Source organism: Schistocerca cancellata, chromosome 12, assembly GCF_023864275.1.
Source record: "Schistocerca cancellata isolate TAMUIC-IGC-003103 chromosome 12, iqSchCanc2.1, whole genome shotgun sequence".
NCBI classification, from domain to species: domain Eukaryota; kingdom Metazoa; phylum Arthropoda; class Insecta; order Orthoptera; family Acrididae; genus Schistocerca; species Schistocerca cancellata.
In genome coordinates this window covers 128,104,978-128,122,135 of record NC_064637.1, presented here as the reverse complement: position 1 = coordinate 128,122,135, position 17,158 = coordinate 128,104,978, and the positions used below count along the sequence as shown (strand labels likewise).

General features: G+C 41.0%; 1 protein-coding gene across 1 annotated transcript in view; it reads right to left on the bottom strand.

Annotated features, from left to right (window-relative positions):
• Positions 1-472: 472 nt before the first annotated feature.
• The window catches only part of LOC126109803 (uncharacterized), a 73,309-nt gene continuing 56,623 nt past the window's right edge, over positions 473-17,158 (bottom strand). Inside the window, exons 7-8 of the mRNA XM_049914863.1 lie at positions 7,325-7,549; positions 473-1,931 (exon numbers count right to left, since the gene is read on the bottom strand). Coding sequence (XP_049770820.1) covers positions 1,784-1,931; positions 7,325-7,549 — 373 coding nt within the window. The 3' untranslated portion in view covers positions 473-1,783. The remainder of the gene's footprint in view (positions 1,932-7,324; positions 7,550-17,158) is intronic.

Sequence of the window (17,158 nt, the reverse complement as noted above, 5' to 3'; positions counted from 1 at the left end):
TCTATCCTTAAACTACCAATGATACTTAAGGTCACTACTATTTTCATCAGTTTTGCATTTAAATTACACATATGAAGACCTCTCTCAAAGACAATATTGCAGTGCCTATGTTATTCCAAATTACAATGCAAGACACTTGGTTGACAACATATGGAAGGGAAGTTTAGGTGTGGCTGTAAGTCATGCTGACATAGCATAATGGTAAGGTGACTGCTCGCAGTGGGAAATCCGGGTTCCAGTCCTGGTCCGGTATAAATTTTCATTGTTATTCCATTATATAGCTGATGGTTGTTCATATTTGTCATTGTGAATAGATTTCCTGTATCTTTCAAAGAAAGTTATATTTAATTTTTTGTATCTATATTTTACACAAGTAAACATTTAGAACACCATTATTTTTTGTTGATATTTACTTAATGTCTTAAAAAATATTAAGGGCCCAACCAAAATATTTTAAAAACAGACCAAAGTGTAACAGTCGCAAGTGGTCCACTTAACTGAGACATTCAGTGTGGTTAACTGGGCCACTGACATTTATTGGTATTCACTTGAAAAACACAATATATATTACAACAATAGCCAGTGCTTCGTACTATGTACTATAGGATAAAGAAATGCAAACAATTAGTTATATACTCAAAATAATCAACAAAAGACTGATAAACAGCTAATATGATGTGAAGTTATGCAAATCACAATTGAAAGAACACATATTTGCATTTCGAGCAGATTTTAATTGAAATTGATTACGTTATTTCAATACAACATCAGTCTCTGGTACAAAACTTCTTTCATCTGTTGTCACAAATTTCATTTTTCCAGTCAAGCGTTCGTAAAATGACACTTCAGCTTCATCTTTTAGGACTTTAAAGAACCTTAAAAACATAATGTCTGAAAGTAGTAGTCTTTACCATAAACTTTCACAGTCACAGAGTTTCCAAACTTTTAACATGTCTCCTGTACATAAATCAAATGATTTTGATTATGTATGTTATGAGACCAATAAACCACAATTCAAAAAAAAGAATCTTTGTTACAGCACTTTGACATCTTCAATGGAATCAAAATGCTGCCCCTTTGTGTCTTGTTTCTGGTGAGGAAAGAGAAAGAAGTCCGGCAGTACCACGTCTGGGGTGTAGACAGGTGAGGAAATGTGGCAAACAGCATGGTGTGGCATGGCGTATTGTCATGGTGCTGCTTCCAGCAATGGGCAATGTGCAGTTGCACCATTGACTCATTTTTGCAACCTCTAGCACTTTTGTGTAAAACTGCATTCACAGTTTGTCCAGGGAGTACAAACTCCTTGTTGATGCTGCTACAATGATCAAGGAAGACCAGAAGCATGGTTTTCACCTCGCTCATCCAGGCCTTCCTTGGATGAAGAAGCAAGTTAACATGCCATTCTGAACTTGTGTTTCGTCACCTGGTCATACTGGAAACACCACATTTCAGCTTCAGTAACCATGTTACTGAGGGAATGTGAGTTCTCTCTAACACAGTTCTGAAGTTCTGTTGAAGTCTGCACACGACTCTTTTCGTTTATCAGTGAACACACTGGTTGTGGCAACACTACTTGACAGCAGCTCATGAGAAACAGTGTGCTCACCCTCCAAGGGCCACACAGCCCCCTCCCCCCAACACCACACCACACCACACCACTCCCAGCCAGTTGGCCTCCCCTCCATCAGTTTGTCTGGTATACAGAAAATCAGTCCAACTACTTCTTGATCACACCCTGTGTATCTGTTTCCCTCTAACTTAGGTTTCACTTTCCCTATCACCACTACTGCCAGTCACGGGCTCTCCCTGAACTGCCAGGAACAACATTCTGTTCTGCTGCAAGTTCTGTGTCAATTTTGAGTTGTGGCATCTGCTCAGTCAGCTTTTTCCAGTCTTCAGGGACACCCTGACACCATTTGACATTCAGTTCCCTGTAATAAAAATGGAAACACTCCTGTTACTGTAGCAATGAGATCATTTACCTGAGGTGTTTCAATTACAAAAAGAAGTGGGGAAGGAATCTGAAGGAAACAGGCAGGAGAAGGAAACAAAGAGATTAAAAGATTGCCATAAATGCAAGTGAGCTAAATGTAGATTTTGTGTGACTACAGAAATGTACCATAATGTTCGTATTACCCACAACAGACTGGCATGAGAAGGCCTGCAGGATTCAAGAATGTGATTCAATGTCTGTAACCATCTGCATCATTTAGAGAATCTGGAGTTTGGGGAGAGCATCCACATAGCACAGATTTGAAGTCCAGTGCACTGCGGTCTGCAGCAGTCTCCGCCCATGGGTTGTCGGCTTTGGTATAGAACACAGTAGATGGTTTCCGTTCATGTGGGTGGCAATCCGACTGTTGGTCATACCAACAAGACTGTCTGTGCAGGAGTTAAGAGTCCATGCAAAATAATGTGGCCAGTAGATAAGCAGCTGGCAGGGCAAGCGTGGAGGGTGTGGCCCGGTGCTGTAGGGGAAATGCCAAGTGCTGGAAGGAAAGAGCCCTTCTAACCTGAATCTTATACTCATTTTTGTAAGTATTAAGTGGAGCCCATGCATGCCCACACTTGCATCGTGACCATTCAAAAATATCTGCTTTCTCTAGTATCTAAAAAAAATTAAACTGAAAATACAACAAAAGTAATGATTTATTTGCACCTGACAGACGAGTCATAAGTGGCAAATTTCCAATAAAACCTACATTTCTTTCGCTGCCGTGTTAAAATTTGATTCCTTTGCCAAAACACGGGAGAGTTTACCCGATGTCGCCTCACTAACATGCTGCATAGATCAAACTGTGGGTGAATTCTGAAAATGTACTTTATTAAAGTGAGGAACTGAAGAAAAGTAAGGTCAGTTGCTTATGGAAATGCACGGTCTTTGAACAGTATAAGTGAAGACATTACACACTTATTTTTTGTACAAAGACCCACAGCATTTCTCATTTCACCAGCTATCGATAGCCCATAAAAATTACATTCTTTCATTGAAACAATCTGTAGTTAATGGAATAACACAGTAAGTAACGAAGTTTCACATAATAACCGTGTGGCAAAATACTCTCCACTTGATGTGCTATTGTTTGCCAAAATCTCATTTCCATATCTTAAACTGTTTATGAAATATGAGGAACGTCACGGATAATTAATTATGGCTTTATCACTAGCACACGTGATCTCAAATGAGTGCGCTACATCAGATGAATTTTTTCGAGACCGATGATAGATAGATATCTCCGCCCAAGTCTAAAGAAAAATTCAATATGTAGCAACATACTCTTAATATGCACCAGACACACAAATCACAGTGACCTCTATTTTTCATTGTAAACTTTTTCAAATTTCGGGCAGTGTCTTACTTAAATGTCGTCATGAAGCTGACATAAATCTATAAGTATGTCAAAAATTAAATTCTTTTACTGAACAGTTTCTGTAAATTCGTTAGAGCAGTTTCTGTAAAATCATTTGAGAAATATTGCAGGGCATGTGCCTCAATTCTATCATCGCGGACCAGACGAAGGTAGGCAAAAAATGTGAGTCTCCCCTTCCGAACAAGTGAACGAACTTGCCCAGCACTTTGGACTAACATTGGTGACTGTGCATCATCCACCACATCCTTTACAGACTCTACAGCTGAGCTGATATGTGATGAGACTGCATTCACAGGTGGTCATGGTTGTGATAGTGTATATTGTGCCTGTGGTGCAACAGGAAAAAGACAGGTCTCCAATTTGGATATTCCACATCGATATGACCCATGTGGCAAAGGTTTGGGGATAGGTGTGGCCCCAAGGGCGGATCAGAACTATTTCTTAGATTAAGTGTACAGTGGAATTCAAGTTTGGGAGAGGTGAGAATAATTTTGGGGAGGATTTGCTTTGTTGCAGCATACAGTGAAAGTCTGCTGAAGTTCTGGCACAGGGCGTGGTTATATTGTTCCCACATGGGTCAAAGATTGTTATTAGAAGAGTGCTCCTTAGCAGCTCATTTGTGGGTATAGTTGGAAACTTAAGGGTGTATGCCGAAATGGCACAAGAGATCTGTTTGTGGAGCGTGTTCACGGGTAGTTCCTCCCTGTAGATGCTTCGGGAAGAAAAATTAATTTATTGGAGAGAAGCTTGGACTGAGTACATGATTATTTTCAAAAAAGTTAAAAGATATTTCCGTCTTGATTGTTAGAACAAGTTCTGTATTCTTATTAACAATGAGCAATCAGTAAAGGAAATCGAGGAGAAATCTGGAAAAGGAATTGAAATTCAGGGTGAAGAGATAAACACTGTGGTGTTTGCCAACAATATTGTAATTCTGTCATGCAGAGCAGATGACTTGGAATGAGGAATTGAAAGGAATGGTGAGACCAGCACACAGAACGGTCACAGACATGAAGGTAATACCTTCCAAAAGCCCTAGATAGCAGTCATTGTCTTTTAGTATTGATAGAGGCATTAAATATGAAAAGGGATCAGAAAGAGAGGAAAGAGGATGAGAGTGTGGAAGTTCAAAGAAGAGAAATGCAAAGAATAATTTTAGAAAATAGTAAAGAGCACCATCCCAAGGGATGAAGTGTAATCAGTAGAGGATGAATGGGAAAGTTTCAGAACCATGAGGGTGAAAACAGCAGAAAACTTGTGTGGAAAAATCAGTGATAAGAAAAGATGGAGAGAAACACCCTGGTGGAATTACAGAGTAAGGGGGGATGTTGAAAAGAAGTAAAACAAAGCATTCTGTATATGGTATTAGGAGAGTAGAGGGAAGCACTAAGCTAAGAGTGTAAAGAGAGGAGAAAGGAGGCAGTGAGGGGAGTATAAGAAGGTTCGCTACGAAATGGTTAATGCTAAGAAGAGAAACATGATGTCAAGATAATCAAGAAAGAAGGAAACAAAATTGAAAATGTTTAGGAAATAAAGGAGATGCAGAAGAGCTACTAAACAGCAATGCAGATATGGAAGAGGAAAACAAGCAGCAGAGACTGCCAGGACAGCACAGAAGTAAAGGAAGCGATAAAGACCACGAATGGAGATATTTTGGGTGGACTGGATGAAGATGTGTGGAGATGGAATACAGTTAAGGACACCTGGTCCTACACAAAATTGCTAGGTGGGTCTAAGGCTTCCATTAGTCCCTTGTTGACCAGACTGATGAGGCAACTGAAAACAGCAAAGTGAAATTTTAAACTTCACATTCACAAAATTGTTCACACAGGAGAATCGTATAAACATGCCCTCATTTGACCATCGGACAGACGCCCATATAGACTACATAGTAATAAGCATTTCCTGGCATAGATAAAAAACTGAAACATTTGAAAGGTAATAAGTCATCACGCCCAGATGGAATCCAAATTCAGTTTTACAAAGAGTACCCTCTGGAATGCATTTACTGTGAATTTCTCCCCAAGCACGAGGTCCCAAGCGGCTGGAAAAAAGCACAGATGACTCCAGTATATACGAATGGTAAAAGAACGGACCCACAAAATTACAGACCAATATCAATAACTTTGGTTTGCTGCGGAATCCTTGAACATATTCTCAGTTTGAATATAATAATCTTTCTTGAGACTGAGAAGCTTATGAACACAAATCGGCACGGTTTTAGAAAGCGCCGCTTGTGCGAAACTCAGCTTGTCCTTTTCTCACATAATATACTGTGAACTGTAGATGAAGGGCAACAGGCAGATTCCACATTTTTAGATTTCCAGAAAATATTTGACACTGTGGCCCACTGCAGGCTGTTAACAAACGTATCAGCATTTGGAATAAGTTCACACATATGTGTGTGGATAGAAGACTTCTTAACTAATAGAACCCAATATGTTGTCCTTGACAGTGAATGTTCATCAGACACAAGGGTATCGTCAGGAGTGCCCCAGGGAAAGGGATGGGACCACTGTTATTCTCTATATACATAAATAATTTACCACACAGGATGGGCAGCAATCTACAGTTGTTTGCTGATGATGCTGTAGTGTATGGTAAGGTGTCAATGTTGAGTGACTGTAGGAAGATACAAGACGACTTGGACAAATTTTCTAGTTGGTGTGATGAATGGCAGCTAGCTCTAAATGTGGAAAAATGCAAGCTAATGCAGATGAGTAGTAGAAACAAACATGTAACATTCAGATACAGTATTACTAGTGTCCTGCTTGACACAGTCAAGTCATTTAAATACCTAGGCGTAACATTGTACAGCTATATGAAATGGAGCGAGCATGTGACAACTGAGGTACGGAAGGCAAATGGTCGACTTGGGTTTATTGGGAGAATTTTAAGAGTGGTTCACTTGTGAAGGAGACTGCATACAGTACACTGGTGAAACTTATTCTTGAGTACTGCTTGAATGTTTGGGATCCATGCCAGGTCAGATTGAAGGAAGACATCGAAGCTATTCAGAGGTGGGCTGATTTTCAAAGTTGAAAGCACAAAGATTTGCAATGATAGACGAGATGAAAGAAAATTCAGACAGCACTTCACACAATCCAGCAACAGGTGTGCCAGGACTGCTTCGGGAAGTGAAATGGCATTGAGAGCAGTGTATCAATTGCCGATGAGAGTATTTCAAAGGAGACCATGTAATGTGAAAATTTTACAGTGCTTACTATGATGTGTCGCGCTACCAAGGTTTTCGAGGTGATTCTCGAAAATATAGTGTGGAAGATGATAGGAGGAGGACTGAGGGAAACAATATGTGCTTATGCCAGGAAGATCAACAGTGGATCAAATTTGTAGTGTAAAAGCAGGTAAAAGAGACTACGAATATGGTAAGAATTTAATAGTGGTGTTCCTGGACATTGAGAAAGCGTATGAGAGAGTGACAAGCAACGCAATCTGAGAAACTCTTCAGAAAAGGGGAATTCAAAGGCTGACTGTAAAAACAATAAAGAAAATGAATCAGTGAAGTGTAAGTCGTGTGGAGTAGGAGAAACGAAGGGAGATTGGCTTCAAAAGAAAAAAATGGGTTGAAGTAAAGGTGTTTAATATTTCTATTCTTCGTTACTGTTATGGATAAGATAATGACAGATGGCAGTGCGAACAGGAGATGAAAATATGAGAGCAATGGTGTTTGCAGATGTTTGAAAGGTGGGAGAAATGAGGAAATACAAGAAAGGCTAACTGCATTGGAGGTCCGCATCTCTACCCAAAGGAATACACTATTATTAGTTCCAAATGCTAGGACTATGTTGCATGTGTGTCTATTAGCAGCATTGACATTTTACCTTCTGAAGATAGGTACTACATACTGATTGTCCCTCATAATTTTAAAATGAATTTTCCTTGTGATACACACATTATTTCACATCTCTGATCACACTTTGATCTTTTATTACCTGAGTCTGACAAGCTTGCCCGGAAACTTATCAAACGGTACTCCAGCAACAATGGAATCATTGAGTGTCAGACAGCGCAAATTGGACAACTCCACAATACTGCCCAGACCTGGTTGCAGCTGTGAAAGGTCCAACCCTTTCATCACTAATGTATGAAGATGTGGTAGCGATGTGAGGCGAGGGATCAGCTGTCCGCCGAGACGTCTGCAATATGACACATCCAGCCTGGAAGCAGCAACATGCTTGCTATCATTTATTTGCGAAAAAAGGGGCTGAGAAAAAAATAACATTAGTCTTAGTAATTTGTTTAGTAGCCAAGTGGGCCTTCTCTATGTAAATTCACACACACACACACACACACACACACACACACACACACACACACACACACACACACACACACACACACACACACAGCCTTACGGGCTCTCGCATTGCCCTGAGAGAACTAATGCATTATGTAGACATTCGGGACACTTCTCCCGTCATAGGTGTCATTGCAGGCAAGTGCAACAGTAGTACAGTGCATTAACAGTGTGTCCATGTGGGATGAAGAGGCACAAAATCACTCCTCTAATGTCATGTACTATGATGACCATTAACCTGATATAGGGATCACGATGAAATTCCTATCTGTGTGGTGAGCTTTGAAGAGACCATTTTGCAGACTGGCATTTCAGTTTGGACTTGCAGACCCTGGCCCAAAATTCATATATTAGACAGGCAAGCATTTTGTCTCCCTCCTCCTCAAACACTCTAGATACACACAAGTTTCATAATGTGTTCAGTTGTCCACTTCGTGCATAAGGGACCCCACTTTGCAACAACTTTACACACATGTAGGTCTTTGTGCAAAATCCTGTAGGTTGTTGTATTCCCAATACCAGAGCACATAGCAATTTCTGTGCTTCCATCTTATATTGCTCTCCGAGTGTCGGGTGAGGTGGGTATGAGCACAGACTGCACGCACACTCTGCCACACCCGAATGCATCTGTTCAGTACGGTACAGCAGCATTTCCTATCACTTTCACAAACTCCTCTCAGCATTGTCAAGTACTCTTTCCACGGTGAACTGCAACCTTTACATAAGTTTGCCACATTCATATTTTTTGCCAAATTCAGTGTTATTTTTTTGCAAAACTTTTTTTTGGTAGTTTTGGTGTTGCTTTTTAAGCACACATACTTCATGGTTCGCATTTATATTTCTTTGCCTGACAATAGTTACACATGACACCCATTCAGCCTATTACAACTTTAGGTTTATTAGAGTAACTATAATCTGAGTTGCAATTAAAAGCTCTTAATTTTAGGTTTAAGAGTCAGTTCACATTATCGGTTCTTGCTTTCTATGCCAATCTTACTGTACATGAGCTTCCTTTTCTCCAGTTTCCTTTGCCCTACACATATAAGCTCTTGCACACTGCTTCTGTTGGTGAAGGTCTCTTCCATTCAAAGCTTCCCTTGCCCTAGATGTAGAAGCTCTCATACGCTCACGATGTAGACAAAGCTCCCATTGTTCACGTGTTTCCGACTTCCAGATACCTTTTTGTCTTTTAGCTGCAGGGTTTTTTCTGACCAACACTTTCTTTTCCTCGGCGGTACTTCAGTAGGAATGAAATGACTACATTAATTAAACTTATCTTCTTATAGTCATAACTTATAAAAACAAATCAGAGCTTAAAAGTACTAAAAATTTGCATACAGAAAGCAAGATGGATTATAAACCGAGCTAACAGCCACACTTCCTAACAACCCATCCAAGAAACAATCAAATAAGAAAAGGTGATGTAACAGAATTTAAAACTTCCACTTCCAAGGGAAGTTGTGCTTTGTTATTGGAACTTCGGCATTTCTATTAAACTTCGATAAGAACTAAATGATTTTCTATTAGCATTTTTAATTCATTTCTTCAAGCAAATTTTTGCAAACTATATTTTCGTTTCAAGTAGAGCTGTGTTTGAACACAACCGCCTGACTGAACAATTTGCGTCAGTTTGGGATATCTCGGGTTCTGTTCGATCTTTTGACTGGCCCGGGATCTAGTTACTTTTGTTGGTACTACATCCATGGCCTATCTTAGCATTTATGTGACACTGGATTTTAATAACAAAAATAACTGTGAAACATGTACTAAAATATCTTTTAGACTATACGCCATATTTAACAAGGGCAACTTTTCAATAAATGATCACGTTTCTGTCAAATTCTTGTGCTTTCACTCATCCCATGATCTAGTGACGGTTGATGGTACTATCTCCAAGATGGGCAATGCTGCTGTAATTTATTTACACGGCAGGAATTGCAGTCAGTTTACCACAATGGTTAGGTTTTTAGGCATCTATTTTCATTAATTTTCTTCATTGTTTCATATGAATGTAGTGATTTGAAGTGAATTGGCCAAAAACTTTTAAGAGATTTTTGATAACAACCCTTTCACTTGAAATATATATATTTCAAGTCAGATTATGAAATGTTATGTAGGCAGTGGTCTTATTCTTAAGGGAAGTAAGTAAAGATAAAAAACAAGCCAATGATAACTTTGAAGCAAACTTAAGATTGAGCAGAATCTGCAATCAGAACAAAAAAGTTACCTAGTCTCAAGAGCTGAGATTAACTTAATCTTAGCTTTGTCGGTTTAGGGAAACACTGTACATAGTGAAGAGAGAGTAGCCAACAATGACAGAAGCCAACCATAACAGTAATATGCAGCGAGTTTGAACGGAAATCTGTTTCACTGAAAGATATAGTAGCTAAGGTAGCAAAACTCAACAACTCAAGGATGGAGAACTACACTCCTGGAAATGGAAAAAAGAACACATTGACACCGGTGTATCAGACCCACCATACTTGCTCCGGACACTGCGAGAGGGCTGTACAAGCAATGATCACACGCACGGCACAGCGGACACACCAGGAACCGCGGTGCTGGCCGTCGAATGGCGCTAGCTGCGCAGCATTTGTGCACCGCCGCCGTCAGTGTCAGCCAGTTTGCCGTGGCATACGGAGCTCCATCGCAGTCTTTAACACTGGTAGCATGCCGCGACAGCGTGGACGTGAACCGTATGTGCAGTTGACGGACTTTGAGCGAGGGCGTATAGTGGGCATGCGGGAGGCCGGGTGGACGTACCGCCGAATTGCTCAACACGTGGGGCGTGAGGTCTCCACAGTACATCAATGTTGTCGCCAGTGGTCGGCGGAAGGTGCACGTGCCCGTCGACCTGGGACCGGACCGCAGCGACGCACGGATGCACGCCAAGACCGTAGGATCCTATGCAGTGCCGTAGGGGACCGCACCGCCACTTCCCAGCAAATTAGGGACACTGTTGCTCCTGGGGTATCGGCGAGGACCATTCGCAACCGTCTCCATGAAGCTGGGCTACGGTCCCGCACACCGTTAGGCCGTCTTCCGCTCACGCCCCAACATCGTGCAGCCCGCCTCCAGTGGTGTCGCGACAGGCGTGAATGGAGGGACGAATGGAGACGTGTCGTCTTCAGCGATGAGAGTCGCTTCTGCCTTGGTGCCAATGATGGTCGTATGCGTGTTTGGCGCCGTGCAGGTGAGCGCCACAATCAGGACTGCATACGACCGAGGCACACAGGGCCAACACCCGGCTTCATGGTGTGGGGAGCGATCTCCTACACTGGCCGTACATCACTGGTGATCGTCGAGGGGACACTGAATAGTGCACGGTACATCCAAACCGTCATCGAACCCATCGTTCTACCATTCCTAGACCGGCAAGGGAACTTGCTGTTCCAACAGGACAATGCACGTCCGCATGTATCCCGTGCCACCCAACGTGCTCTAGAAGGTGTAAGTCAACTACCCTGGCCAGTAAGATCTCCGGATCTGTCCCCCATTGAGCATGTTTGGGACTGGATGAAGCGTCGTCTCACGCGGTCTGCACGTCCAGCACGAACGCTGGTCCAACTGAGGCGCCAGGTGGAAATGGCATGGCAAGCCGTTCCACAGGACTACATCCAGCATCTCTACGATCGTCTCCATGGGAGAATAGCAGCCTGCATTGCTGCGAAAGGTGGATATACACTGTACTAGTGCCGACATTGTGCATGCTCTGTTGCCTGTGTCTATGTGCCTGTGGTTCTGTCAGTGTGATCATGTGATGTATCTGACCCCAGGAATGTGTCAATAAAGTTTCCCCTTCCCCTTCCTGGGAGAATGAATTCACGGTGTTCTTATTTCAATTTCCAGGAGTGTATTATGGCCTTTCTAACTTTATTGTAAAAGAAATTATACACTTGATAGGTTACCTTACACACTTGATCTTTGCGGAAAAAGCTAACTGTTGTTATACCAGTGCATAAAACTTGAGATACAAAATCAGCAGAAAATTATAGGCCTATGTTTACAGTTCCAACAATATCAAAAATCACTGAGTTGGTGACAAAAAAGCAACATAAATAATTCAAGAACTGCCTCTTGAATTAGGTTCAATATGGGCTTTATGATGGTCAGGCTACAATAAAGGCAGTGCCAGGTATTGTATTGTCTGTCTTGCACATATCTGAATAAAAACCAATACACATTTGCCACGTTGGCTGATCAAACATACGTCTCTGACAATAACATAATATTTTTGTACATAAACAAACACTAAGCAGTAACATGCAGGAGGGGACACACTGAAATCTTACTGGCCTTATAGGACACAAATGGTCTTAACTGACACATCAAAAATTGGGCTTTCTAAATATCATAAGCTGAGTACCTCAGGTATTTGTGCTTCGACCATTTCTGTTAATTGTTTATGCCAATGATCTTCTTGGCTTGTTACCTTTCAAAGCAGTAGGGTATGTGGATGATATCAAATTTATGATTTTATATGATGAGAAATATGAATGAGTTAATGAACTTTTGACAGGGAAGGTATATTCCTAGTTTTGGGTACATGGATCATCATATTTTATGGATTATAAGACACTACAGAGCACAACATCAATTTTAACTTTAAAGCATTTAAAAAAATAACATTTTTATGATTTTTGTTACTAGATTGCAAAGCCAAAATAAAAAAAATGTCATGTGAGGGAAGTGCAAGCTGGATTTCACATGATCAATGTTTTCAGAAACCATGCTAGTTGGCACTGAGAAGGTCATTCCATTCAAGATACCTCATTATGTTTGAGCTCACAATATGTTCAAAAATTCCACAACAAATCGATGTCAGGGATACTGAATGGCAATATTGCAGTAGATTGTACCGTCAAATAAAACCTAGTTCTGGGTGGCCACACTGCACTGTCGAGGTGGAAGACCATTGTCTTCAACGTATGACTGTCGCATCGTACTGCACCTGCAGCAGCAATCTGAGCAGCAGTTGGCACCAAAGTGACACAATGAACTGTTAAAAATAGGTTACTTAAGGACAGCACTGAGCTACATGGCCCGTAGTGTGCATTCCTTTGACCCCAAACCACTGCCACTTGCAACTTCTGTGGTGCCTAGTGAGATGTCATTTGAGGGCAGGGTGAAGGTCTGTTGTGTTTGCTAATCAAAGCTGGTTCTGCCATGGTGCCAATTATGGGCACGTGGAGGTTAGAAGGTGGCTAGTCAAGGGCCTGTAACCAACCTGTCTGCATGCTAAGACACATTGGATCTACACCTGGAGTTATGGTCTGGAGCGCAATTTTGTATGACAGCAGGAGTTTCCTATGGTTATCCCAGACACCCCGACTCCAAATTTGTATGTGAATCTGAATCTGTTGTGCTGCCATTCATGAACAGTATTCCAGGAGGTGTTTTCCAACGGGTAACACTCACCCACATACCGCTGTTGTAACCCAACGGAGTGTTGACACGTTGCCTTGGCATGCTCAAACACCACATCAGTCTCCAATCAAGCACATACGGGACATCAGCTGACAACAACTCCAGCATTAACTGTCCCTGTATTGACTGACCAAGTACAACAGGCATGGAACACTTTCCTACAAACTGACATCCAAAACCTGTACCACATAAGGCATGCACGTGTTCAACATTCTGGTGATTACACTGGTTATTAATGTACCAGCATTACACATTTGCAATGGTTTATCTCATGCTTGCATTAAGCTGTGATCTTGCAATGTTAATCACTTAAATACATTACCTACACAAATCTATTCCCAAAATTTCATTATCCTACATTAATTATTTTTTGATGTTGCGATTTTTTCCATCTGTAATTATTAGTGTGCATACAAGAAGTGTTCAATAATCAATGTAACACTTCTTTCCTTGGCCACTTTCGGTTAAAAAAAAAATGTGGAATTTCTTGTGGGATATCACGGGATATTCCCACTACAGGCCCTACAGCATCATCAAGGAGTTACGGAAGGTGGCGGCGCTATACGTGGCCTATAAAATGGCTTCTGTAACGGAGGTGCATTCCGAGCAGAGAGCAGTCAATCAGTTTCTTTTGGTGGAAAACCAGAGCATCGCAGATATTCACTGGCAGTGAACAAAAGCACGGTGAGCCACTGGGCGAGGTGTCCGTCATCACTGCAACGAGGTTGTGCATACACGTCCAACCTCCCAGTTGCCAGCTGGCCACACACAGCTGTACTATCCTCAGAAAACTGAAGAAATGACTTTAGCTTGTTCATTTCCACAAAAACACAAACTAACATCTCCACCTCCAAGGCAATGTGAGGCCTCACAGTCTGCCCACCCGGAGAGCAGATCACAAAACTTCATTGTGCTGTTCTTCCTCATCCAGCATACGGCCTCGATTTCGCAACTTTCGACTTCCACCTATTTGGCTGAATGAAGGATGCACTCCACGGGAAGCAGTACGTGGGTCATGGGGAGGTTACTGATGCTACGAGACGTTGGCTCTGATGTCAACCAATAGAGAGGTATCATGTGGGTATACAGGTCCTCGCAGTAAGATGGTATAAGGCTGTTGCATTGAATGGAAATTAAGTTGAAAAATAGGGCTTTGTAGCCAAAATAGTGCAAAATATGGTGTACTGGAATCCTGAATAAAACCAAACTGCTTTGAGGGAAAAAAAGTGTTGCATTACTTACTGAATGCCTCCTCAAACTATCACTAGCTACAGTTTGTCAGTATACCTCGCAGCAGTGCCGTATTTCCTCGAACCTAAGCCACACCTGAAATTTGAGACTCTAAATTCAAGGAGAGAGAAAAGGCTTTGATCTGATAAGTGCCGTTTTCTTTGTTATATGTGTTTATGTCACTCTATGCTGAAAATGCATTACTGTACTGTGTCATGCATGGTTTGTCGCATTCTGATAGTGCGCGTTTACGGCCTGTCGCCGCTCGCGGCATGGCTTGCTTTTGTGCGCGCTACCGCCGCTTACAATTAAAAAAAAAAAGGAATCATTTCATTAGCGAAACAATGGCAAGAGACTGCTATTTGTTGTTACTTACACTGCTGCTTTCTTTGATAATGATCAACAAGAACCAAATAATAGAATGCGTATGATAGACCATGTTCTGAACGAGAGTTAGGCAGAAATTTTTCTCCGTTTGAAAATCATTGTGGCCACTTCCTTAGTACATCAAATTCTGCACAGAAATTAGAGTCATCTTAGATTTAAAAATCTAGTCAGTTGCCGTGCTTCATTTCTGACTGTATCACTATTAGGCATAAGAGTAATATGAATATAAACATGACACGAGACATATATTCTTCTGCGTTTCTTCTAGTTTCATAGTTTATTAGGCAGACAGGACTTAAATGAGATAGCAGCAAACACGAAGGAATACATGGCAAAATGTTTATATTCGTATTATTCTTGTGGTGAAGGAAATACTGCATGTGATTCACAATTCATAAAAGTTCCTATTAGCAACCATCTCTTATCACAGGTAGGAAAAAATTCAGAACATAGAAACAGTCTTGCCAGTCGGATTTTCATAGTACATTGAAATGCTGCTACATTCGAAGATGAACAATACGGAATTTGTACTACATAGAAACAGTCTTGCCAGTCGGATTTTCATAGTACATTGAAATGCTGCTACATTCGAAGATGAACAATACGGAATTTGTACTTACTTCATTGGATAATGTATGAAAATGCAGTGGTCGAAACTCGAGGCGGAGAAAAAAGCTCATCTTCCACTTTTTTTTTTTTTAATTTATTTACTGATGCACAGGTTTTGATGCCAGTATTTATCTTTGTGCCTGCAAAGCATGCCTCTGTAGTGCTACATATATTCAATGGCATAAGTTAGTTGTGGCGGCACCTACCAACATTTTTCATAACTTCCGATTACTCTGCACTCGATTCTACGCCGCAGGCGGTTTTTTGGATTACAAAAACCAGAAAAAGAAGTGCGGCTTGGATTTGAGTAAATACGGTATACAGCCGTGGTTCCCGCTGCCTGTTAGTGTACAGCTTGACTCACTCTACAGCCCGAAAGGCTCTCCCTGTCACAATTTATGGAAGACAGTGTATGAATTTGTGAATGATTTAATTTCATTCAATACAATCTCTAAAGTCTTGTGTGCATCTTTCTTAACAATTTTTAAAAGATTATAAGTTTAATTCAAAACTCTTACTACCGCCAGAGTGATCTACTGTGAATGTTTTTATGTTTTCCTTTCTACATTTTGTATGATCTAGTTTCATTGCTACTGATGTAAAGAATCTAAAAGTCTCTTGCATAAGTTAACTCCTCCATTTTTCCTGTCTGTCAGCTAAACTACATATCATTATTTTGGTCTTTCACTTGCATTTTCCTTTGAAAACCGTATTTGTAACTGATAAACACTTAAAACACAGCCAGTTTCCTTATTTCTGGTGTCACATTACTGCTATTTTATGTGTAATTTGTCAGTTTTTCAGCTACTAATGCATCTGGAATGCATATATTTCGACTGTCAGGTATTTTTGGTTCCATACTGTTTTCCTCAAGTTCACCGACATATAAACTGAAAATTTTACGCTATTCAACATTTTAGTGTTTACTTTGTGGAGAGTGGAAGTAAAGCCTCCCTTATTCTGTAATTCACTCCGCATATTTGTCATACAGCTCACAGTTTCCATGTCTGTTGTTACACAGCTTGTTGTTATGTCTATTGCAGCATTTAGGAGACATTTGTTCTTATTCTCATAGTCAGAGGATTTATTTCTTAATTTGGTTTCACATGTGCTACATACATCTGTGCCTCTTTGCAAAATGTAGACTTTCACAACTGGAAATGTCACAATTGTACCTTCTGAAATTCCTGGGGTGTTGGTAATTGCTATGGCCTCTGTATATCCTTTCTGGGGTGTTGGTAATTGCTATGGCCTCTGTATATCCTTTCACAGTGTTCACTTGTGGCTACCAGCACTTGAGTCCTATCAAAATGAATGTGGTGGTCTCCTGGCTGCAAAGCATGTTTTGCACCACCTTCTCTGTCAATCTGCCCTATTCTGCAATTTCCCTTGTGCTCTTCTATTCATTTTTTTGACCATTAAATTGAATGACATTTGAATCCCAGTGCTCATGAAGATGTGTACCATTCTCACACTACGGGATGATAGCAGCCGTGGATGACAGCTATCGAAAGTAGCCGACTGCACCCAGGTATTCAAAATGTGACGTCACACTACTACGCGCGAGCACACGTAAACAGAATTTTGCTGCAGTCAGTAGCAAGCCAGGGTGTGAATCGGACACTCAAAGGAGCTATAATCCCCCTTGAAAACGTCCACCACATATGGGGAGAAAATGTTGGGTTTAAATGTTAAATCCATTTGACCACACCACAATAGCCCAGAACACATTATTGTGATTTATGGCTTTCACACTCAGTTCTGGTACCTTTTGCACAAGATAAAATTAAACATCCTTGCCACTCCATTGGACATA